The sequence below is a fragment of the Paramisgurnus dabryanus genome, chromosome 16 (assembly GCF_030506205.2).
Source record: "Paramisgurnus dabryanus chromosome 16, PD_genome_1.1, whole genome shotgun sequence".
Taxonomy (NCBI): Eukaryota; Metazoa; Chordata; class Actinopteri; order Cypriniformes; family Cobitidae; genus Paramisgurnus; species Paramisgurnus dabryanus.
The window spans coordinates 28,365,908-28,393,554 of NC_133352.1; the positions used below are offsets into that span (position 1 = coordinate 28,365,908).

Sequence of the window (27,647 nt, forward strand, 5' to 3'; positions counted from 1 at the left end):
CTTCATTTGACTGAAGCATTTATAGTAGGACTGTCGAAAGATTAATCGCAATTAATCGCATACAAAATAAAAGTTTGTGTTTGCATAATATATTTGTGTGTGTACTGTGTATAATTATTCTGTTTATATAAATACACATACATGTATAAATTTAAGAAAAAGTTTAGTTATGTATATATTTTTAAATTATATATAATATAAAAACATAAGAATTAAATAAATAAATATTGAATGTAATAAAACTAATGTAAATGTTTCTTAAATACATGCATGCATATATATTTATTTACACAGTGCACACACATATTATGCCAAAAAAAAAAAACTTGTATTTTGTAAGTGATTAATCATGATTAATCTTTTGACAGCCCTAATTTCTAGACATTGGATGCATGCAATACCTCTCTTGGCCTACAGAGGTCCATGAGGAGAAGACAAACACAATTTGAGTTATTTTAGTAAATGTCCTCGCCCTTCCAAGCTTTATAGAAACCGGTAGAAAACAGGTCAACAAATTTTTTTAAGTCCAGAAAAGTGAATTCAGCCTTCACAAAAGTAATCCACACATCTCCAGGGTTAATAATGACCTTCTGGAGGTAATCCATGCAATTTTGTAAGAAAATATCCATATTTAAAACTTTATAAACTATAATAATCTTGTGGAGAAACGAATGTAAAAAAATGTAATGCGCATTTGCGACCTGCACATACAAAATAAAATACGATGCAGTAGGCGCATACTATTCTTATGATGAAATTTATGACCCTCGCATACGCATAAAAGATATGCGCAGGCCTTAGTCTCTGACTATTAAACACCACCGTATAAAGATTTTAGACAAACAGTATATTGTATATGATATCATCCACTTAGATACTTATGTAAAATTTGCTACAACAAAAAAGAAGAAGAAAGTCTAATTCTTGTTAAGAAATACACCTGTACTGTAATGAGCACATTAACAGGAAGCAGAAATTAAAAGTATCACACGAACAAAACAAAAAAGCTTCTCCAACAATAATTTTAGATCCCCCTGCGAGATATTATTGTACTTCTGAAAAAAGAAAACAGAGAAAGCGGGTCTTTGTAGTGTAGCGCTTTAGACAGCATCATGTTTGTCTATGTGACACCAGTGGTTGGGAGGCTGTTGTGGTGGGAGGGTTTATTCCTGAGGGAAATCAGCAGAAGAACAAAAGAGCCTAAAGATTATTATTAGTGCCGAGCTTTAAAGGAGTGAGCTGTCTAATAAAACCGTGGATGGAGTTACTAAGAAGCAGCGTCAGGGCTGATGAAGCATCACTAGAACTTAAAAAGTTTTCCACTGGGAGTTTTGAAAATGTGTGAATAAAAACAACCACATAAAACCAACGACTGACTCACACAAACAAATCCTTACCTATAGGCAGATGGTAATGTGAACCTAAATATAAACTTCTATTATAGTCGTCTGCCTTCTAGACAAAACAGACAACCCTTCATCATAAGGATAGAGGATTTAAAAAAAAACTTTTGGTGTCATCTCTTCCCTGCAGCCAATAAACAGCAGGGTGCCAGACGATGTCCTACTCCTGCTGTTTTCAAACACATAGGCACATCCATCAGTTCAGCTGTGTGTGAATATTGGGCATACCCCTGCCACAGCCAATCAGACATGGCCTTGTGTATAAAGAGGTAAGCTGCATTTGTTTCGCCAAACTGTTGTCTAATCCAAGGCAAAAGCAATCACACAAAAATAAGAAGAATGTAATGTACAATAATGTCTTTTACTTGAAAGATGTTGCAAAGTTTAAATATTTATTTTAGAGGTTTGGCAACCAGATCTCACAGGAATCTGTATGTATTTTATGAGGTGGACAATTCGTATAAACTTGTACGATGTGAATTGTACAATTACTACAGTAAAAACAAAGATAAAGCCCCACTCCTTACCCAAATGTCACCTAAAATATATTATAACCTACTTGTGTCATTTTGATTACATTAAAGGGATACTCCAGCAAAATATCAGAATTACCCCATCATTTACTCACCCTCAAGATACATATGTCCATCATCTTTCAGACAAACACATTAGGAGTTATTTTAGCAAATGTCCTTGCTATTCCAAGCTTTATAACAGTAGAAAACAGGGATCAGGGAACAACTTCTTTAAACCACAAAAAAGTGCATCCATCCTTCACAGGAGGTATACGCAGCTCAAAGGGGTCAAATTAAGGTTGTCTGCGGTTAATCGATGTGATTTTGTAAGAAAAATATGCATATTTCAAACTTTATAAACTGTAATAACTAGCTACCGGTAACAACCCAATCTTGAACTCATGAAAGAGTTTTAGCGCGAGTTGGTTGCCATAGGTACGTTGCATAGTGACTCATGAATTGCGTAAGTCCAAGAAGGTGTCGTTACCGGAAGCTAGTTATTATAGTTTATAAAGTTAAAAATCTGGATATTTTTCTTACAAAATCCTTGTTTTCGACTATTTTAAGCTTGGAGAAGCATATTTGGAGTTATTAACTAAAACAACTCCACTAAAATAACTAATATTTATATTATTATTTTAATATATATAATCTATATTTGCACATATAAGATTATAGTCTGAATTTACATTATTTTTAGAGGATTTAAAAAATATTTCCTATAGAATTATTTACATTTTTTAGATTATCATTATAAAAAATTATCATTACCGCAACATGATATTGCATTACATATATGCAATTACAAACTCATGTTTCGGTAATGAGAACTAAAAAGTTGTCGAGGTACTATGACAAATATAATTTCAACTTTTATCTGGAGAGACAAATTAAGAACTGCTTACCTGGTAGCCATCTTGAGAGTCACAGTCAATTATGTCCCTTCCAACAATCTTTTTTTTTAAATGTTAGTTCCTTGAGGGCTTAAACAATAATTGAAAATTGTTGCGGAGGATGAGAACTTGGTCACATTTATATTCCTTATTATTGTATTTGTGGTACAAATACCACATGTTTCTTTACTGTAAATGTTTATTGTATAACATGCACTGAAGCTTTTTATTTTTTAGATTTTTTAATTATAAATATTTCCATGTCAAAGAACCCAAATCGAGTCATGGACACGTTGCGGTAATGAAAATGTTCCCCTTAAATGTGGAAAAATCAACAAAATTGGTTTGAATGATGTTGTTTGAAATCATGTGCAAAATAGTACATAAAGAGATGTTTGTAACTTTATGCTTCTTACTTTGATACTCTTACTTTGCATTTACTTTTTTTATCAAAATGTTTCATGACACCACATAAGTCTAATTTCGCAAGAATGTATCTGATGTATCTCAGATTGCTCAAGGGTCAGCAAATCATGGGGTAATTTTGATATTTGGCTGGAGTATCGCTTTAATGATGGATGGATGTGCTTCTTGGAGCTTGCACATGTTGGCTCCCATATAGGTAGATAACATTATGGCATTTTAATATAAAACTATTCATTTGTGTTCAACTAAATAAAGTCATATACATCTGAAATGACATGAAAATGATTAGATTATGAGAGAATTTTCATTTCCTGGTGAACTTTTCCTTTAATTTTCATTAACAGTATCCACTTTCTAAATTTTGCATTCTTTCAGACTTCAACGTAAATGCCTTCATTATCTCTTAAAATGAGTAATGGCTCTTTGCTGCACATACAGGCTGTGGGTGTGGCGGGCATCCAAACACTGGACACTAGTAAATATTCCTCACACAGTGAAAGTGACCTAATTCAGCCGCAGTACCTACTGTAACAGTTCACAGCTCCAAATTTCCACCCATAGATAGATGCTATCAGCGACAATGAGCAAATGAGACGTTCTCCTTCATTGACAGGGCTAGTGACCCATGGAGGCAGACGAACAGGCTTTGTCTTCCTCCAGCAGAAAGGAAAAATGGAGTGTGAAATGAAAGGGGAGTGTCCGGGTGAACCCAGGGGAATACATACGAGTTTGAGTGAGTGTATATGTGGCAAAGGCGTAAACCGTTGGATGCTGGGTAGCCCTATGTCAGCCCAGACTTCAAACAATGATGATGGGATACATGATTTCCAGATGAAAGGAAATCTAAAGTGGGTCAAGTGGGTCTTAGATCCTGTAGATCAATAGCTGTTTGTATATCACTTAGAAATCACGCATTTGTCAAACTGCCATTTTAAGCTACAACATTTCTCTTTATAACACAGCATGTGCTACACATAATGCCTTTGCTTAAGGAAAATTCATATCATAGCACTATAATTAAATAAGAGTCTCTCAAAGCATCCTATATTTACAGTTACTTCTGAAAAGTTTGCATTTATTCTTGAAATCCCACATAGGAAAACACAAAGGTAATGACTTTAAAAAGATACAAGAAAGGGAAATTTGATTGAAAGTATTGTTTTTACTCACTAATAGAGCACTTCGTTGGCCTCGTGTCTTTCGTAGCGGACTGTTTCGCACATTATCCTGAAACATAATATAAAACAAAAACATAAAGATGAGGACATAGAAAGATAGAAAGACAAAATGTCAGTGACATATCCCAACGTAATACAATAAATGGCTGGAACACCACAAATGAAAATCATATCTTATTTTTAGTTATAAAATATTGTGTGAAACAAATATAAAACCTAAAATTGAAAAATGATTTCAGGAAAAAATACATACAGGTACAGGACTTGAAACCAAGCTCTGTACATAAATTGTCCTAGTTTGATGGTGTTTTACCCTAGAAACTGCAGTTTTAAGGAAAACACCACAGTTTTTTAATATTTTACTATGTTCTTACCTCAACTTAGATGAATTAATACCTATTTTATTTTCAATGCGTGCATTTTGTACAGCGCTTCTTGAATGTGTTAGCATTTAGCCTAGCCCCATTCATTCCTATGGCTCCAAAAAAAAAAAGTTTTATTTTGTGCCACCATACTTACTCGTGTAACAGTCTTCAAATAGTGAAAACATTGAAGTGTTTGGTGGCTTTTAAATTCCTCCCTGTTTGGACCAATAGGAATGAATGGGCCTAGGCTAAATGCTAACACATTAACAAGGCGCTGTACAAAGATTAAAAGTGCACACATTGACAAAAGATAGTTACCGGTATGTATTAATTAGTCTAAGTTGAGGTAAGACCATAGTAAAATATTGAAAAACGGTGGTGTTTTTGGTGTTTTCCTTTAAGCAAACTTGGGTGTATCGCCACAGAACAAAACATTTTGAGGTACAAAAACATTCTTCAAAAGACATTCCTCAAAAACATTCATCTCTGTAGGAGTGCAGAAGGTCAACAAATCCATCCGACACCAGCATTCCTGAAGATGTGTATGGACCACGGAAGGCGTATTGGAGGGGGTCAGGAAAGGTTTAAAAAGTTCTAGAACCCAATATCAGGAAGCAAACACTTTTTAGCCCATTTACACACATCCACATGTCTACGGGATTGAAATAGATTTGAAGAGATTTACCACCTTGAGCCAAAAGTGGTTTGGCAAAACTTATACTAATACACATAATAAATCTTCATCACTTAGATCTTTCTAACAAAGCAAAGAAAAACAATCCTTGCTTTGTAATATGGTCATGGTTTTGGGAATTACACTGAATATACTTTTTTTTAAGCTTAAACCAAAAGTAATTGACAATGTGCAGTACAATTACGCTTTTCCGGTACGGTACCACGTAGCTGGGATCAGCTCATTTTACATTGGCTCAGTTTGCTTTTCCATTGGAGTTTAGTGGTGCTTTAGAGTGGGTGGGATTATAGACTTATCGATACAGCCGCGCCTTTATTGACGTTACATCATCGTAAAAAACTAGGGATGTGCATGTATATAATTTTTTCATTTCGATTAATCCATAGGTCTGAAAATATTAGTACTTGATTGGCTGGGGACGGGGCAATTAAAGGGGCATCATGGTGATAAACTATTTTTTATTAAAAACTTAATTTTAAAGAAACTATGACAGAAAAATGAACAGAAACTAGATTACTAATGAATTCAATGTGTTTTAACAGAAACCTCTAACAGGAACAGCTGCGTGATGAAGTGAAACTAAAGGGTTAATAAACACAAACTACAGGGCTTACCATATGACGCACTCTACATAATCTTAAGCCTTGACATACATAAATGTATTATACAACGTGCATCTATCTGCACAAAATGTAAGACTTACACTAAGTTATACTGGTCAGAAAGTTTAACTCCTTTTGCACCGTAACAGCATGCTTTAAAGCATGTCCAGTCAAGCACAAGCTTCATAACATTAAGCAGTTTAAGTCTTTTGCTATCATTTTAGTGATTAGCTGTGCTGTGTCAACCTCTCACCTGTTCTCAGTCTAGATGTAATGCTCGTATGGCTCTCTGGTATCTTTTGACATTTGATGTTTAAATATGAGATGATATGAGGGAACTTGTGAAGGTGCTGTACATTTTGCACCTGACTGACAGTATTTCCATCTTACCGAAGTGAATCCCAAAAGTACTGCATCCTTTTAAAACCATGGTACCTTGGTGATGTGAGGTGTGTTTGTCATCACAGCGTTGCGCGGATCAGCGAGGTTGCCACACGCGAGTGCGCATAATGGTGCGTTCACACAAGGCGCAGAAGATGTGGCAAGCGTGAGGGATTTACATGTTAAGTCAATGCAAAGATGGGGCGGCCCACCTAAGCTGGGATACCCTACCACCTTAACAAAAATATAATCGCTGCACAAAAGGCCGTCAAGTGCATCTCGGAGAATAGCATGGACGCGCTTCACACTGCGAGCGGGCACGTGTCACATGGCCGAAATGAGAGAAAGACATGGTCCGTCAATGTCTGGAGGATAACTAGCCTGTTGATAAAACATTTAATTCATTAATAATCTAGTATGTGTTTATTTTCTGTCATAGTTTCTTCACAATGGAGTTTTATTTCAATAACGCCCCTTTGATTGCCACGCCCCCGGCCCGCCCACCTGCACAACCCTACCACCTTAACTAAGACATTTTCTGCGTGAAACCCTGAAATAGGCATCATGCGTTGAGTTGAAAAATCGGAACTTTGGCGAATTTTCTCGCTGCGTTAACCAATCAGGAGCTTGCTCTAACAGTGACGTGATTGCAAGAAGCGAGCCGAGGCAGAAAAACAAAACAACAATGAAGGACAATGATCTTCGCTAATTTTTACAGGAATTAAAAGGATCTCGTTTGGAAGAAAGTGAGTGGTGAGGTCGAAAAATCTGGTAAGTTTACTCAATTTGAGCTACATAAGCCCCTCCCATGACGCAAATTTTCCCATGAATGTCTCGAATGACTAGAATTGAAGTGAGTAAACTCAAAATGTTGAAGCGTCCAACTACGCCCAAATAGCGTGTTTTTGCCACCGCTTCCGCATCTGGTGTGAATGTGCAGTAAGACCCTTTGAATCGTGCATGCCTGGTACTGATGTCATTCGCTGGTCTGTGCAGCTCACATCGACGTCAAACATGCACCCAGTCTTTTATAACCAGATGTCCAAATGCCGCATAACCACAAAAAAATAAAAAGTAAACCCACAAGGTCATTGTTTTCATGATTAATCGTCAATGCCACATTCGAGTACTCGAACAATCGATTACTTGTGCCCATCCCTAGTAAAAACGCAATAAAAACAAACGCTCAACAAAGGAGCAACGGAGCATATCAATGGAAAGGTGTTCTTGATTTTTGGCATGTTGATTCCCGCTTAAAGGGAATTTGGAAACATGAACATAAAAAAAAACAGATGATGACATCACTTGTTCGAAGGCACACGACAGTAAGCTAATCTTGCATTTAGCAGTGACGCTGGTAGTGTCGATTCTCTCTGACCAATCAGTGATTTACAGTGTTACACATCACGTTTTAGCATCAGTACAGCTCGCTTGAAACCTCAACCGAGTAAAAAAGTATCAGGGACTGTACACAGAGGGAAAAAAACAAAAGTGAGCTGTACTGAACAGTACTATCAAATGGAAAAGCGCCATAAATGTACTCACAATATATCAGCTATCATATCTTTGGCCAAAAAAAACTCATGCATTTATTTATTCAGCAATTTATCAAATCCATCCCTTAGTATTACCTCAGCTGGTGTTCCCGAAGATTGGACAGCGCCTCCATGCCATGCAAGTAGGAATATACGATCTCCAAGTCCTGCAAGTAATAAAAAAGAAAAGGTCATGGTCTATTCATCTTTAATAGCAAACACACTCTGAAAAATATCATTGAAGAATGAGAAGAGATTTATGTCATCGGTTTAAAGGTAAGAAGCAAATGTGGTAAAAAGAAAAAAAGGAAAATTCCTCTGTATAAAAAATATATGCATGCATCTTCTAATATCTGTGCATTCTTGGAATGTTTTGAAACACAAGCTTTTGATATTATTAACAAATCTCTGGTTTAATTTATACAATTCAAACAAGCTTTCCAACATACAACTAAACACACAGCCTGACGTCTCCAGACCAGCCTTTTTATCATCAGAGACAGAACGCTTGAACTACAAGTGGTTCTCCAGACAAACAGACCACAGTGGATCTATGTACCCGAGCACACAACGCCACCCTGTCCCCTTCCGTGTGCACAGGATCATTGACGCCAGAACTGGGCCGCCTTTGTGCTCACAAAGCCATGCTTGGATAGCCAAGAGAACAAAGGGGGTTCTATGTTGGGACACAGACTCACTTGATTATGAACCAAGAGACTCTCTGTGTGGCGGGAACACACAACACAAATGCAAACATACTGCTCACTAAACATTTGCCTTCTGATAAAGCACAAATGACGCACGGCTCCTCTGTTGAAACTATCAGATTACTTAACAACAACAACAGGAATCAAAGAGTTAAACCTAAGACTTGACTATACAGTATACAGGTCAGGACAGACTGAAGCCTAATAGGACATCTGGTATTTCTGATCATTTGGTGCATGCTTAGCAATGAGGGGCTGGGGGTCCAGTGTTTACTCTCAGATATTATAGATGCCATTTTGTTGGCCCCCTACAAAAGGTAACAAAGGACAAGGTCAGACTAAATACATGGTATTGGAAACCAGTGGTGACCTCCATCTTTTGCTGTGTCAAATGAGGGTGCGAATTGAGAATTATTTATGCTTTGTCCCCCCCTGCTGTTACTCGCAGCATATTGCAAGGGTTGTGGGTTAAGATGAAGAACTATCAATGGTTTTTATGTAATGTACTTTTTTGCACTATTGAGGATAGCTAAAGTCCCAGTAATGTCCCTTGAAATGTGCAGGAACATAATTTGCACTGAAACTACAGTGGGACACATTAAGTGGCATCTCTCACTTTATAAAGCGTTTAGTGTCATGGTCTGAAATCTTAAGAGAAGCTGAACTGCAGAATGATGTCATAAAAGTCACTGATCCATTTGGTGAAAGTGAGTTATAAATAGGTGCATCCCAAATTGCACTATGGCACTATTATAAGTGCACTATGAGTGCCTGGATGATGCACTCACATTCAACCAAATAAATGAAGTTTATAAGCCTAGAAACTTTATGCTCTTAACAGTGACAATTTTGCCAACGTATCAGAAGAGAGAAGATGCCGTGAAAGAAAAGTTCACATGTGGAGATGATTACACTTCTGTATAATGGTGACTGAGGTTATGTTGGGCAAAACAGAAAATAATCACATAGTTTTTTTTGTGAATTGTGTTTTATGTTGTGCAGAACAGGAATCTGCTGGAAACCAGTTTTTAAACCGAGTCAGGCCCATTTAAAAGTAACTAAACCCCTGGTCAGAGCCTGAATCCACCCAGTAGCAATATATATAAAAAAAGAAAGGTGGGCAGACCCCAACGGAGATAGAAGGGACGAACTGAGCTCGTACCAAGTGTGTGGTGAGATCGTAACAAGGGCGTGGTGAGATCGTAACAAGGGCGTGGTGAGCTTGAACCTGCTTACGTAGGGTCGTACCGCTTACATCACGCAGTACCGCAACATCCAACATGAAAATTCAACTGCAGTAGCCACCGTTCAACCTGAAGAGGGCAGCACTCAGACGTTTTTACACCATATATTGTAGCATTAAAACACTTTATACCCAAATGTCAAAAAAGTTACTCAAATCAATGAACAGCACTAATAAAGCCCCATTCTTACAGATCATTAACTAAAAAAGTTGGTTTGGGTTTTAGGGTTTAGTTACTCTTTAAATTTTAACTCGATGTTACTTTTTAATCTTTCCGGTATAATAAATTAAATGAAAAATTAAAATTACAACAACAATGTACAAACTGATGACACTACTCTTCTGAAATTAATATATAAGACATGTAAGAGTCAGTGGTGTAGCGTCTGGGCATGCAGGGTATGCACGTGCAAATGGGCCCGGGCCAATAGGGGGCGCCCGCCCCAGCTTTTAATAAAAAATGTTTTTTAATTTAATTTTTATTTGTGCCCGCAATAAATATATTTTGTATGCATATCATCTGTAGTGATTTCTTATTTCTCCATAATGTCTAATTTCTTGTTTGTGTTTATTATTATTTTTTTTGTACTCCGCGGCTGCCGTAAACTACTACGCCATACTTTTTTTACATGACGCATCGCCTGGCCAAAAAAAAAACAAACACAGTGTGAGAGGTTACTATGGCGGCTATCTACATGAACATTAAGGATGGACAAATATAAACATAAAAGTGGGGCCTTAAAGAGAAAAAAAGAAGGCGGAGAAGTTAGTCACGAGTCAAAAACTACCCAAAACATTTTTTTTTTAATTTATATCTACCCTTTAAAGTAAAAAAGTAAAGTAAAAATATTTGACTACCTTATTAAAATTATATGTTGTTAACAGACCTGCGCACCACAGTTAACAGTGCCAACGGGCAAGGTTGGGGGGACTTTGGCTTAAGGGGGCCCGTAAATTTTTTTTGCATATGTGCCCAGGACTGACTTGCTACACCACTGGTAAGAGTGTAAGTGCAGTGTAAAATAGCAACGCATTTTACTGTACTCACATATAGATATCCCAACCAATTTTAATTTTACTTTGTTTATGTTACACTCCATTAGTTTACGTTCAAATATGACGTCGTCCAGGAACGTGAACATCACTTTATGTAAAATAACAGAAATCCAAATTATGATTTAACATTTATTAAAGAAGACACAGGTGTTGTTTGTTTGTCTCTATCTTGATGCTGACATGTAACGGTTACTTGGATGTTTTGAGTGAATTTTAGCACATTGCTATGCAATTTCTATGATGTTCTGGGTGGTTAGGATTAGGGTACCACTGGTTGTAACTGAGAAAAGATCTTCTGGCTGGCATGTTTGGACACTGCATAAATCCACCACTAGATGTCAGACCGCTGCAGGATTTCATTGATTCAGATCCAGCTCTGTACAGAGTCAGAAACTGCACCTCTACTGGGTGGAATGAAGCTTTACCAAAACACTGTGGCTTTCTTTATTCCCCCTTCAATATTCTTTTCAAATTTCAACATGGAAAGAATGTGCAGAACCCCACTTTTTCATCCCCATGAGATTTTACTCCTCCATTGCCTTTCTCTACGCTAGGGTTCAAAAGTGCAACAGCTAAATTGTTTTAAAGTTATCAGGGTCTCACATATCTCAAATAAGGAAGAACCCACAAAATAACATCTGTTACAGAGATTTTTTACAAAGGTAAACATGCAACCTTAAAAAGGTGGCTACAGAAATATACTGTACATAATATTAATAATAAAAAAAATATTCTATTATTTAACATTTATGTTAACACTATTTGACATTTATCTTTTTCTGTAAAGCACATACATTATAAAGCAGTCTACTGTAAGGCACTCCTACTACAAAGCATTCTTCACACAAGTACCATATATCAAACCATAACAAGCAGCACTGACGTGAAACCACATGCTGCATTTCAGGAAAGCCAGATCATCTGTTTCGGCACATCACAGCCAACAACTCGCATGACAGGTCTGAATCATTTGCACAGTGGGTACAGTTTACAATGCACTGTTTACATACAATACAAAAAGGCGAATCTGTGAAGAATCACCACCACGAAACCACCATTCACTTTTTCCTACATTTTACAAAAGGCGACACTCTCGCTTTCTCTCGCCATTGTGACTACTTCCTCCTAAAGTGCTTTCTAACAAAGGGATTACTGTGTTTTGTGATTGGTCAAACATAATATTTGAAACCCATGGCACTCAGCCCACAGTGGTTATGCAACTCTCGTGGGAATCAGTGGATATTGTGGTAACAAGCTGCGGGTGAAACCCCACTGAAACCAGGTAGTGCGTACAGTAGTAATGATGAAATCGCTGAGTCGTGCAAACAATAGTACTGTAGTTGTTTAACTGTGGCCTTGACAAGCCTTTGTAAAAGTCAATAAGCAAACCATGATACTGTACAGACTCAAGCCTTTCTGTATGTGTTCTGCACACATCATGTTCGTGTAGCTTAACTAGTAGAGCAATGAGTTAGCAGTGCAATGGTTGTGGGTTTGATTCCAAGGAAATGCTAAAAAATAGCTTGAATGCACCGTAAGCCAATTTGCATGAAAGCTTCAATCATGCATAAATGTAATTTTAAGTAAGGAAGCTTAGCCATAATGGCCCCAAATATAAGCAAATGCCCTTCAATCACCTTTGCTAGTATTTATAAGGAACATTATGAGGAATGTCAAAATCTGGCACAAGTCAAAATCAGGCATGCCGCAAAAAAAGGATCAGCCAGGGTACTGGAAATTTTGTTGGTCACCTGGCTTACATACGGTTTGCAGGAACGCACATTATATTTTAAATAAATGTTTGTATGTTGTATGTTTTCCCGAAAGCGAGAAAAGGTTCTTTTATTTGCCACTTTGTAGGTGTGAGCAAAAATGTGCCAAATTGGGTGTGTCCTTTAAAATGCAAATGAGCTGATCTATGCACTAAATGGCAGTGCCATGGTTGGGTAGTGCAAATTAAGGGACAGTATTATCCCCTTCTGACATCACAAGGGGAGCCAAATTTCAATGACCTATTTTTTTCACATGCTTACAGAGACTGGATTAACAAAACTAAGATGCTAGGTTGATCTTTTTCACATTTTCTAGGTTGATAGAAGCACTGGGGACCCAATCATAGCACTTAAACATGGAAAAAGACAGATTTTCATGATGTGTCGCCTTAAAAAAAAAAAAACATAGCTGGCCTTTGACTTAAAGAGTAAAGCTGCCTTTTAAAAACTTGTATTTATTTTAATTATTTGTTTTAATCAATGCAATTTTACATGTGGACTGAGAAAATATGTCTATTATTTTGGTTTGTTTGAAGTTTTGGTAAAAATAATAATACAAATAATAACACAGGGTCATCCTGGACCAGTAAGCGCAGTCATTTTGACAGGTGTAGCTTAATATTACACAAAAATCAAATATAAATATTAGGGTTGGTAGTGTTAACGTGTAAACTCATGCTACTAATTCATTAATCATTAATGCGTTATAATAATTAAACGCAATTAAATGCAGTCAGATGACCAGCACCATGCCCAGGCTTTATCCACAAGCCGTGGGCAAGAGGTTTTTAATGCTGCACGGACCGATTGGTGTGCCTCTGTTTCACGCACGCATGCAGGCGCACACACACAAACCAGATCCACAAACAACCTAAAGACGTCTCACGCGGGCATATTCTTTAGAAACGCTCTTGCGGAGCTTTGTCATACAGTGTACCAGTCTGCATCATGACGCACACGCCTCTTGGTGGTTCGTGGATCAGGTTTGTGCTCATGAAACTGAAACATGCGGTGTAGCGAAGATCTTTACAATTACTTAACCGTGATATTTCAAAGTGCGGTTAACAATGAAACCGAATTTAGGATGATATATAACGTTGTTTCCAACGTGGGTCCATATGCACAGTGGTAAAATGGCATGATGGATCCATGTTCTCATTCTGTTTACACCAAATTCTGACACTACCATCTGAATGTTTCAACAGAAATCGAGACTCATCAGACCAGGCAACATTTTTTCCAGTCTTCAACTGTCCAATTTTGGTGAGCTTGTGCAAACTGTAGCCTCTTTTTCTTATTTGTAGTGGAGATGAGTAGTACCCGGTGGGATCTTCTGCTGTTGTAGCCCATCCGCCTCAAGGTTATGCGTGTTGTGGCTTCACAAATGCTTTGCTGCATACCTCGGTTGTCACGAGTGGTTATTTCAGTTAAAGTTGCTCTTCTATCAGCTTGAATCAGTCGGCCCATTCTCCTCTGACCTCTAGCATCAACAAGGCATTTTTGCCCACATGACTGCAGCATACTGGATGTTTTTCCCTTTTCACACCATTTTTTGTAAACCATAGAAATGGTTGTGCATAAAAATCCCAGTGACTGAGCAGATTGTGAAATACTCAGGCGGGCCCGTCTGGCACCAACAGCCATGCCACGCTCAAAATTGCTTAAATCACCTTTCTTTCCCATTCTGACATTCAGTTTGGAGTTCAGGAGATTGTCTTGACCAGGACCACATCCCTAAATGCATTTGAAGCAACTGCCATGTGATTGGTTGATTATATAATTGCATTAATGAGAAATTGAAATGGGTTTTCCTAATAATCCTTTAGGTGAGTGTATATAAGCAGCTATGTAAAATTATAACGGCCTGTTTTTGTTAGTCTGCACAATGCATACAATGCAAGTATCATAAGCCATTCTGTCAAAAAAGTTAAACATATATACATTATTCCCTGTTTGGCTGTTTTCCCTACTTAAAACTACTGTGTATCCCAACATTGTGAATGCAGCTCAGTACGGTGCATCTTGAGTGGGTCAAGAGCCTCTTCACATTTCACTCGAAGCATCAGTGTATCCATGGCAACCTGCGCTCCGAGCATCTACATCATCATTGACTATAATTTCCCCCTATAACAATAAACCGCCGCAATCAGTTGTCTGAGCAGGTGGCGTGCACAACGCCGTCTGAAACCGACAGTCCGATGAGACCAATCATTGCATTTGAATTGTTATGCTGGCAGGATAGCTGGCATAAAAGTGGGTCTGGTGTGCATCTGCACTGTTCAATCCAAATCAAGATGCCAGGTCTGAGTACTCTAGACGGACATCTTATTAATGCAATGTTTTTTATGTGCTGCATAATGTGCATTAATAGGGACACTTTAACAGACGGCTGTTTGATATCATGGTCCATTAGAGCACTGCTGTGAACAAATAAGATTTTAAAAGGTGCATGATTGAGCCACTTATAAAACAGATCCTCTTGTCGTTGTACAGAAGCACTGCTGCAGTTTGAATCCATAACCTTGGATCACAATGCATGCATCCACAAAAAAACATTCCTTATGTTTTAACAAAAAGTAGCAGTACTTCTGAATACCTTTTGTAACAGCCTTCATGTCAGTAGCACTCCTACAATATCTTAAAATGCTCACTAGTATTCGCACAGCCTACATGTTTGTTTGTTTGTTTGTTTTCTCAAAAATGTAAAATATGTAAGCGCATGAGGAAGACAGAATGCACTAAATGACACAGCAGCTTTTTTGGGCAGACTGTTAAAGCAACACAATGCAACTTCCATATTTCAAAGGAATGAACAGAATGCCAGTGTTTGATGGTAGGTTTCCAAGTCACATGCTTCATATTCAATGTAACAACTCAGATGATATTTTTTAATAGATTTAAAGGGATAGTTCACCCAAAATGAATAATGTCATAATGTCATCATTTTTCACTCTCATGTTTTTACAAACCTGTATAAATTTCTTTGTTCTGATGAACACAAAGAAAGATATTTTAAGGAATGTTTGTAACCAAAACGTTCGTGGACCCCATTTACTTCCATAGTATTCTTTTTTCCTACTATGAAGTAAATGGGTCCACAAACAGTTTGGTTACAAACATTCCTCAAAATATCTTCCTTCGTGTTCATCAGAAGAAAGAAATTAATAATAAATAAAATATTTGGATTATTGATTATTTTCATTTAGTACATGTGCATTAATATATGATTATAAAATGTTGAAAACAAAAAGTATTTCATTGCTTGGACTTGCACAAGATGCTATGTTGCTATGGTGTTGTGATGGTTGCCAGGATGTTGAAACATGGTTGCCATGGTGATTTGAGTGGTATGTCCTTAGGCCTATATCTTCCAATATAAGTCTATGGGATTTTTTCGTCACCCATTTCATCACCAGCCAAAAATCTTTAATGCATAAAAACACAAGAGCTCAACTAACAGCTCTTGGCTTTGATCATACAAGATAAGAGGAGACTGGAAGTTAGTGGGTGGAATAGTATCTGGGCATGACGCAAGCAGGATTCAAACCTGCGTGCTTGTGAGCACAATAGCTCCTTATGTATTCTGAGATCAGTGCAACATGGCTCTAACAACAGACCCTTTCTGTATTCAAACGAATCACACATATTTATATAACTAAAAGTATGGCTGTCACGATTATTAAATTATAGTTGGATCAAAGTTATTTGACCTAACCATGATTATTTCTGAAGTTATGGTAGATTAAAGGGATAGTTCACCCAAAAATGAAAATTCTGTCATAATTTTTCACTCTCATGTTATTATAAACCTGTATGAATTTCTTTGTTCTGATAAACATTTTGAAAAAAAAAAAGGCGATCATGATCCCCATTCACAGAATACTATTAAGATGGGGCTCATGAACAGTTTGGTTACAAACATTCCCCAAAATATCTTCCTTTGTGTTCACCAGAACAAAGATATGTATACAGGTTTGTAACAACATGAGAGTGAGTAAATGATGACAGAATTTTCATTTTTGGGTGAACTATCCCTTTAAGGCTACACAATATATTGTTTCAGCATCTTTATTGTAACGTGCATATCTGCACGATTATTTTATTCATCATCATAAATGTCAACGCCCTGAAAATGCCCTTACTTATTAAATAGTTAATCATTAAAAAAATTTATAATCATGACAGCCTAAAATATATATTCCAAAATTATATATTTTTTTTAAATACAGTATCAATAATAATGAATGCATATAGTACAAGCGCAGTACAAAAAAACTGCCAACAATTAGCAAGGGAGGCAAACAGATCCAGACTAACAACAGAAAGTTGCTTGCACATTTTAATTAGCCCCAAGTGATTTGTCAACGAGACAACCAAAGTGACCCACGAGGTCAAGCGTGACTCTCGAAAGCGGGTGCTGCAGCTATTAGTAAGCGCAATCGCTTCGTCTTAAGAAACATGGCAACATTTCCTGTACCGTGTCCAAAACTGAAACCATTTGTCTGCATGGAAAAATAAACTACGAAGAAAATGAACAAAGGGATATTTGGGCACGTCTGGAGATTTTCAATCAGACAGTTATGTTAACGCAAAGTCTCCGTGCTCAGCGGTATGTCCACCACAAGTGCACATACCAACCTACAGATCACTGTGGCATTGCCATTATGAGCGTGTGTCTGTGTGTTTCCTGCGCCAACTGTGCTGATTTGGGTGTTTATTCTCACCGCGCTGTCCTTGAGACCCTATTGACAGTGCGGCCCTTAAGGTATTTTTATCCATAGCACATGGCACCAGGTGGAGTCTTTGCAAACAAAAACAAGGTCACTGGCTTATTGACTGAATATGTATTCGCCAACTGTACGGGATACAGTTTCAACCCACTGTCATCTAGAAAATATTTAAAAAAATGTCAAGACTACGATTTAGTTAATCATTAGAGCTGGGCAATATATCAAATGTTCACAACACATATAAAATGAAGCAACAATGAATATAATTTAGTTTAATGGGCCTTTTATTTAGCCATTAAGTTCTCTTATACCTCTAGACTTGTATTCAAACAATAGGAGTGATATTTTAATAACGCCTCTAATTTAAATTAAGAATGCATTACAATTACTAAGCTTGAAAAACAGTAACATATTGAAACAATTGTTTTTAGCGATTACGTCCAGCCCCTCAACATTTACGAGCGTCAACAAATCCACAATAGCTTGAGCCGGCACACATCTAAAGCTGTTATTGATCCAATGACATTTAATATTTCCTCAGTGAAGTCCCCAGCGTGCGTAACCGATGCAAAACAGCTTAGACTGCTATTGTAATAACCCACGTGAACGAGATTAGCGTGTCATTAACTGGCAGCTTTAATCCTATAAGGAAAGCACAGTCGCACGAGATGTGCAACAAACAGATGCTCTACTGTATGTGCCGCTGGTCTGACTCCATTGTTGTCCTACAGGCAGGTTTTCATGAATGACCTAAACTTTAATATTGATTAGTAAAACTGTAATGCTAAAAGTCTGTTGGGTGTCTTGCTTCAGAGGTGCCTATATAAAGTACAGCAAGTATTGTTGTCTATTGCTTGTTCCAAGGAGGTCTATAAAACAGAGAAAGCCAAAAAAAAATTTTTTAAGTGCATCAATGCAAAGATCTGCTGTTTAGAGTGGTCAAACTGGGGTCTAGGGACCCCCAATGGTCCCCAAGAAGATGTTCACCGGAACATAGAATAAAGACAAAGCAAAATTGTCTACTGTGTTGTTAATTATTTAAGTTTGTAAACAATTTGCTTTAATATCACCAAACTATTAATCTTACAGTTTAGCCCCCAGTTTCACAGACAAGGTTTAGGGCTAGTCCTCCTAACTAAAACAGCTGTCTTAACTGAAAATAACTTTCAGCACACACATTTCTTAAAATATGCCAGTGCCATTGATTTGTCTTAAGATACAAACCAGTAACATATTTTTCTAAGGTGTATAAAAAAATGCTTAAACATTTAGGATTAGTCCATTTTCTTAAAAAAAAAAATCCAGATAATTTACTCACCACCATGTCATCCAAAATGTTGATGTCTTTCTTTGTTCAGTCGAGAAGAAATTATGTTTTTTGATGAAAACATTCCAGGATTTTTCTCATTTTAATGGACTTTAATGGACCCCAACACGTAACAGTATTAATGCAGTATAAAATTGCAGTTCCAACAGAGTTTCAAAGGACTCTAAACAATGCCAAATGAGGCATAAGGGTTTATCTAGCGAAACGATTGTCCTTTTTGGCAAGAAAAATAAAAAATATGCACTTTTAAACCACAACTTTTGTCTTCCTCTGGTCGTGTGACCTCATGTATAACGTCATCACGTCGAGAGGTCACAGATGACGTATGCGAAATTAAGCCCCAGGACCGGTCCGGCGTTGTTGTATGTGGAATGATACTTATTAATGTCTTTGTGTCAGTTTATTGTTTAAAATGGTCCGCAAATGTGCGTTTCATATATGTAACGTGACCTTTCAACGTCATTACGCAATTACGTTCACGCTGGCTCGTCACACTACCGGAGGAAGAAGAGAAGTTGTGGTTTAAAAGTGCATATTTTTTATTTTTCTAGCCAAATATTACAATCGTTTCGCTAGATAAGACCCTTATGCCTCGTTTGAGATCTTTTAGAGTCCTTTAAAACAGCAATTTTAAACTGCATTAAAACTGTTAAGTGTTGGGGTCCATTAAAGTCCATTAAAATGAGAAAAATCCTGGAATGTTTTCCTCAAAAAACATAATTTCGTCTCGACTGAACAAAGAAAGACATCAACATTTTGGATGACATGGACTAATCCTTTAAGGCTTAGTCCTGGCTTTAGCTAAGCCTTGTCTGTGAAACCAGGCCTAAATGTTTCTTTATACAAAATATGAATGTATGAAATATATATTTTAGGAAAGGGGTCCCTTGCTTAATGTTAATCATATGTGGGGGTCCCTGCTAGGGGTTTAACAATACATCAATAGGGATCAATGCATCGACCAAATGCATCAATGCCACACGTAAATATTGATATGATGTACTTTAATTTTGACACTCTCCACATGTACTGTCTTATGTCTGATTGAGATGCGACAACAAAGTGGGGTTAACAGCAAAAAGACAAAAACAGAAAACTTTGTGTCTGCTGCCAGACACTATCTGCATATTGTTATCGATGATGCATATCTACATATCGATAATCATCTTCTTCCTTTATTTCTTTACGCCATTCCAGCATCTACGAATATATTCATGGCGAGATCCAGTTAATCCATACACAAGTTGGGGGAGGGACAATTTGGCATCTCCAATTTGCCTAACTTGCATGTTTTTGGCCTGTGTGAGTAAACCGGAGAACCCGGAGTAAACCCCTGAATCAAATCACAAGATTTTTGAGGTATCTGTAAACACTGTATCACTGGCTGAAAGTAGCAATATCATATTGTATCATGATGAGATTTCCAATTTACACCCCTAGTTCACACCATCATAAAGTTTGAAAACGCCTGGTTTAGAGCTTTTATTCCACTTCTTAAATAAATATAACCAAGTATTACCTCACCAAATAGGCTTTTGATGAAGATTTGCACTCAGGAGCATTTCAGACTAAAAACAAACCAGAACATTTCCTTCACACTGTAGTCACTTCATAAGTGTTGATTACCCATAATCCTACACAGTGTTAGTATGCGGCTGCACACATCACAGTCCATATGTCTGTAACGCTATGTAATTCGCAGGGGGAAAAAAAGAGTATCTCATCAGTCTTTAAAAGTAAGCCAGCAGGGATGGCGACGACAGAGCAGATTTCCCTGCAGTGCTGTGCAGCATGTGTGATTAAATTGCAGGTGCTTCTGCAACAGCCTGCAGGATTTCATTCTGACAGCCGAGCAGCTGCAAGCATGTGACGCCTCAAATGCTGAAACTGAGCCGGGTGACGTGAGTCCTCGTAGATGAGACTCCAGAGAGCTGATCCTGTGTAAACAGTGACACATACTGCTAGCCTTTATGAAAATGAGCCGTATCCCTATCAGCTATGGTTTTTGTAGTAAAACCACATTAACCACAAATTTACCTGTTTCACAAAAATGCTAATCTATGTACCCAACAAACATTGTTTAAACTAAAGTAACACCAGAGCTATTTTCGAAGAATGAAGGGCATGTTTTTAAAGCATGGCCTGATGATTGCAAAGGAAGTTAAAACAAATTGACATCACTTGCGAATGGCCCATTAGAAAGACAACAACAGGAAGTGATGACAGGGCAGATGATTGTGGGTCTCGGTTCTGCTCCGACACCTCCTGCTGTCGAGTCAACACCTTTCATGAGAGCCGAGTTAGTGCAGCGCTAGCGACTGGAGCCGGCGCTCCTGCCAGCGCCTGCATTATTCATGCTGCAAATAAATGTGAATAATTAACAGCGACGGTCCACTTTGCTGCTGTCGTGTCAGAGTCGACCTGACATAAAGAGCTGAAGCGGCTCCATTTTAATGTGCTCAGGGTCAAATATTAGTTTAACTCAAAGTACCTCCGTGAATATAAACTACCCAATTATTTCCTATCCGCCTCCTATCCGTTTTATAATATGCATCTAGCAGTAGGCTGAAAAAAGTTCCCAAAATCCAACACAAAAATTCTAAAAACCAAATAGCAGAAAGCATCACATCAACCGACACGACATCTGTGAACATCACAGTCATTGCAAAGCAGAACATATGTGTTAAATAATGCAGAACAAGCAGGGAGAACGACGCTCAGAAGCCTTCATTGCCAGAAGAGTAGAAAAATGTGAAGTTAAAACGAAACTTGCCAAAACAAGACCTTCTGCTTTCTTTTGAACTACATCAATAATTGCCATCATTATTACTTCACTTTGGCAGAAAAGAAAAGATGAATAGAATAACTCCAAGGACGAGATCTAAATAAATGTTATATAGACTGAGTTAACCCTGCAAAACTAAGGGCATAGAAAGTGAAAAGTTACATGTTTTAACAAGAAAAATCCATTAAAATTTAATCATACCAATGAACATTTCAATTAACATCTATCCAGTGCAATTGAATAGGATCAGAATTAATGCTTTGCTTTCTGTATGTGATATTACCAGAGAGAAATGTTAATAGCAGGTGTAATTGTGTGTCTTTGGTTTTAATAATACCCTTACAATTGTGTTAAGAAATTAACACTGTTAATTGTGACAGTACGGAAAATGTTTCCTTATGGTTTAATACCACTAATCATCTTAAAACCGCACTGACATAATAGTCAATAGAGACTGTTTTAATGATAACTCGAAACAACACCACTCAACCACATCACAACTCTCTCTGCCTGGGATCTAAGCCAAACAAACATTTGCTCTGTCAGGCCCCAACACATTAGGCAAAATGTATATGTTAAAATTACTGTTGTTGATTTCCATGCGAACACATATTACTGATTCAAAAAACTGTATGGATTGAATTGGATAAAAGCATCATGAATGTAAATGGGTTGAAAACATTCTGGTCTGCGCCTGTTCATAACTGTTAGTTAAAGAGACACTCCACTTATTTGAAAATATGCTCATTTTCCAGTTCTCCTAGAGTTAAACATTTGATTTTTACCATTTTGGAATCCATTCAGCCGATCCCCGGGTCTGGCGGTACCACTTTTAGCATAGCTTAGCACAATCCATTGAATCTGATTAGACCATTAGCATCACGCTCAAAAATAACCAGAGCATTTCAATATTCTTCCCATTTAAAACTTGACTCTTCTGTATCAAGTTAACTCAACAATTATGAGAAACACTTCCCTGCCAATGACGAGTTTTTCCGGCAATCCGTATTTACGCTATTATCACCAGGTATAAAACCCGGAACCAACCGCTAAGGCCAATCTCAGCTTTTTGCTCAAAATTTTGTATTTAAAAAAAAAGAGAAGGTAGGATGAAGATTTTTGTGTAAAAGCAGAGGGTCTGTTCTTTTATTTGATATATTGTATGTGTTTATACATTTCAAGAAGAACATTTTCTGGATGGCATTAAACTTTTGTAAAAAAAAAAAAATGCTGATGCTGTCTGGCTACTTTAAAAAAAAACACGCTGGCGGTGAAAAAGTTTATAAAGGCAATCCTATTGATCAGGCACCGATCATTACCGGCCGATAAGCGCTTAAAGAAGTTATACTTTATTATAGTACTAGTTGTATCATAAACAACACTTTGTTTTTTAAAATAGATAAAAAAAATTATGCCACACAAAATCTATATATGGCTTTAAATAGACCCAGCGATTGGTAATCGGTATCGGCCACTACTGCTTTCAGTGATCAGTGTCCAAAATCCTGAACAGAGCACCCTTAAAGGTTAATTTTGGTGCATACTGTTGTTTTCACCGTGGTGTAATTGGCGTGATAAATGGGCATTAATATCTCCTTGGATCCTCTCCTTATGTTATGAGGGCCCAAATTTTAATATACATATATTTCAGCTAACCAGTAGAGCCCGACCGATAAAGGATTATGAAGGCCTATACGATACAAATCTTTGCTGGTTTTAAAATCCGATATATCGGCCGATTTTTTTATTTCAGGAATGCGCAACAAAACATTAACAGATTATTAACATTAAATAATATGATAATGCATTTTAAAAAGAAACTTGTTTCTTTTATTGTCACAACAGAACAGAGGAACATCTTAATATATTAAAGTTCTGATAAATAAAATGTACAAAAATACAAACTTAACATATGAAACGTAAAGGCCTTTGAACAAAAACACAAAAACAACAACAACCAAATTAAAGTTACCAGTTTTAAAAGACTTTGTTCATAAATATAACTTTAATAGGACTGGAGAAAATTCTGTTAAGTTCTGATAAATAACAACAACAGCAAAATATAAATTGCTGATCATTTGACTCAGGCAGTGGCTAGAGGCCTAAATCTGGACCCCACCAGCAGCTCCTGGTTCAGAGCGCTCTGTCAAAAACACCAACAGTGAGGAAATCTTATGAAGGCTGTTTCGTCCGTTTTTTTTTTTTTGTTTTGTTTTTTTTATTCATTTATTGGCCATTATGAATGCCGATACCGATAGTTTGGAAAATGCCTAATATCATTGGCCCAACTAACCAGTATTGTGTTTTCAGCCAAATGAAATTACTTAAAAAAAGAGTTTGACAACTAATGGAATTTTTGTCATCACTGAATAACTTCAACATCAAACTTCATATTGTGATGGCTTTCATCTTTAAAAATGTACATAAAGATGTTATCATGTGTTAAATGGTGAGCAAAGTTTTGAGAAAAAAAGTAAAAATAAAAGCACAGTTTTATTCTAAAATCTTATTTGTATCAAGGATGGGTCAAAAAAGCAGGGTTAAAACCAACCTGGCCACAAATAAATCCACAAAACTTTCATTTGTGGTTTACCTATACCTGCAGGAATCTACTATAGGTCCTACTTTTCACTGGCAAATAGGTCATGCTGTGACGTCGGCAAACTTAAACTAACATAGTCCTATAAAGTAAAGATAAAAAAATCAAACTGATCTGGGGAGAAAGGTCTGCGTAAGGTCCAGCTTTTACGACAAATAACTTCAACAACAAACAGCAGGTGGGCTAATTGGATTCAAAAAGGGCTTAAGTTATGGAAGGGCATGCTGTTCTTTCTCTCCCGTGTCTATAATATGAACAATCTCAGATGCTGATGTAAGCAAAACAACGTTATTCTGTGGCCCGGGATGTGCTACATCATCAAAACTCGGCAAAGGGAAAGTCGAGTCTTAGTTAAAAGCCGAATGCTTCGTACAGTGTTGTGTTCGAAGCGCAGTACCAGGCTAAAGTTTTTTTCCTCATCCAACTTAAAAAAAAACATCTGCACCGCTATTGGCTGGTGCTTCGGTGGGTGACAATAGCGGATCAATTGAAGTCTGTTTCTCTGTAGTGCGATTCTATTTCCACCATTCTGGTCCACTCGGTTGCTAGGAGACTCTGGGACAAAGGGCTCCTTTTTTGAGCATTCAGAGTATTTGGCTGCATATTTTAGGCCTGTGGGGTACACAGTCTTTCTGCTTTAAAAACAATGCGAAGCACAGAATATAAATTGGGAGTAAAAAAACATTCAAAAGCAAACTCTGAACATGCTGACTAGAATGGTTATCTTGCGATGTATCATGAAAAGCACTGCATACAGACCATGTACTGTATAGTGTAGATTTTCTGTCATAAATAACATTGTTAAATGCAATTTATAGAACGGTTAGTTCCAGCCCTTGATTCTGATTGGTCAATAGCTGTGTTTTATTTACGATATATAAACGTGTGAAACATTGTGTTGCTGCAGTCGGTCAGGGACTATTTTTTCTAGCAGGGTGATTCATGAAAGTTGTGTTGAAACATATATTTTGCTTTGATATTGTATTATGTGGTTTACAAAAGCAATACGGTACTTGAGGCTATGGCTTTATCATGAATAAGAGAGAGCTAAGGGGTTGCAGGCCCTCCTTTTCGCCTAACAATGCCTTTCAGCTATGACGCATTCCATACTTTACTGCTTACATGTTCTAATACAGACCGAAAACTTGATATTTGGATTAGATCATTTGGCAGATGCTTTCACCAAAAGCGACTTACAAATGAGGGAGCATTTTACTATTTGCCTCTTAAGTGTCACATGACTTCTGTAAACAGACCATTAGCTGTATTATCTAGTTTGTAAAAACAAACAGATTTGCTGAAACTGATCAGATTTCTCTGAATTATTATGACCACAACTATCATTTCACTGCCATATGTTTATAGCAGTCTCGCTAAAATGAATGTATAAAACGTTTCAAAGAACTAAGCAAAATCAATACACAATGGCTCGTCTATATTTTGTGCTGTTTAGATTCAGTGCAACTTTATTCAATTGTTCATCTGATTGGTCAGCTCAATCCTCCTTTCCTGTTTACAGAGAATTTTTGTGATACCTGGAGGCTCTTGAAGCCATCGGAAGATTAGATCAAGCTATTTCAAGATGCATCCTCAGGATGTTTTTTCACAATTTAATTTAAAAGGAAAGCTGATGTCAAAGTTTCTCTTTTTTTGAAGAATGTGACGTCTAGGAAGTCTATGGTATAGTTTTGTGAGTTTGTGATTAAATTACTCAATCACTAATATTATAATGTAAGGAATAATTCAAGACGTGCCACTGATTTATTAGTAAATAATGCACACCCATGGTGGAAATGCGGCACGAAGCGGAGTTACACCGTTATTTTTAATTATACCATGGGGCTGTTGAATGCATTATTCTGATTGGCTGAAAAATGTTCCGTGGGTGTTGATTATTTTCTGTAAACCGCACACCTAACCTGTCAAATATCTTAAAAATAGGCACCAGAGCAATGTTTTTGGTAACCGTGATATAAGCGGAATAATTTACCTTTGAATTATTCGAAAATAAAGCCACCCGTGGCGCGTCGTGCTGCATAACCACCTTGAGTGTGCATTCTTTTCTTATAATTCAACGGCCCGTCGTCAGTTATTCCTTACATAATTCAAAAGACCAGAGTCAATAGCTGCGTTTACATCAACGAACACCACAAACCACTTAGTACAGAGTAGTACAGTTTTGAAAATGAACGTTAAGTGTTGTTTTAATGACATGTTTGTGCATGGTCATTGACTTCCATTCTGAAGCAGTCAAAAGAGATGCTTGAGTCAAAAAGTCAAGACACGACCCATTGTCAAAATTTCTGTGTCCATCACTGTAGTTCATCCAAAACAAACCAGAAATGATACTCAAAGTGTTAAATACCGGAATTATCCTTTAAGGCAGCAAAGTATTTTTTACAGTGTAAATAATCAACACACGTGAATGTTCTCAAATTTCTCAACCAATCAGAATAAAGCATTCAACAGGCTTGTGGTATAATTTTAAATGATAAAATCCTGTCATTTGTGCCATCCCCTTTATTATCATCCCAAGTTCATATGACTGACTTCAGTACAAACACCAGAATTGTGAAGCATGCTCAAGTTCTTATTTTCCACATAGGGTGTGAACAGGAGCTGTCAAGATCCAAAAAGATGAAAGAACTAAAAAGCATAATGGATCTATTGTATGGGAATGAAAAGTAAAAACATTGTGCTTCAGCTTTTGTACTCAAATAAAAGAAAGTGAGGAATATGGGTTTGCACAACATGCTAATAAGCAGATGATGAGAAAATTTGATATGGATGAACAGTTGGCTTTCATTTACTTTTAGGATTCTGGTGCTTTATCACCATTCCCCCCCAAGAGACCTCTGGATTTTCCCCTTCCTTTAAAATGAATGCTTTGTTTGTGCTTTTCATGAAAACAACAACAATTAAAAAATATTATATACAATATTACACTCGGTATATCACCAACAAGTTTTCTTCAACCATACTTTCTTTTCAGTTCAGTACTCATGCCCGATTGTGACAAGTCCCTGAAGTGAGCCACGAATCAATGTGACTTCATTAATAATGTTACTGTCTTGAATGAAGTCACACTACTTAAACTAGCCTCATTTTCATGCTTCCCACTAAACAACCCCTAGCGAAGTAACTCCTCTACAGAATAATTACAGTAATGCTGATCGCTAGTGACAGACTACAGCAGATTACAACAGGGGTCCACTGTACTGAGACCGCACAAAGGTCCGTATGGGGTCCGCGTCTTGATGAATGTCCTTTTTCCCTTCGACTACAATCAAACACTGCTGTACTCATCAGCATAATGCTAAACTGACACTGATTCACATTATAACAGCTATCCATTAAACATCACTGGTGATTATGCCAATACACAATATGCTCTCTACACAAAGGCGTACGAATTAACAACTCCGTTTGGACACCA

General features: G+C 37.2%; 1 protein-coding gene across 1 annotated transcript in view; it reads right to left on the reverse strand.

The window, feature by feature from the left end:
• Positions 1 to 27,647, reverse strand: part of rapgef2b (Rap guanine nucleotide exchange factor 2b) — a 124,531-nt gene that overhangs the window by 82,385 nt on the left and 14,499 nt on the right. Inside the window, exons 2-3 of the mRNA XM_073812057.1 lie at positions 8,089 to 8,159; positions 4,408 to 4,464 (exon numbers count right to left, since the gene is read on the reverse strand). Coding sequence (XP_073668158.1) covers positions 4,408 to 4,464; positions 8,089 to 8,159 — 128 coding nt within the window. The remainder of the gene's footprint in view (positions 1 to 4,407; positions 4,465 to 8,088; positions 8,160 to 27,647) is intronic.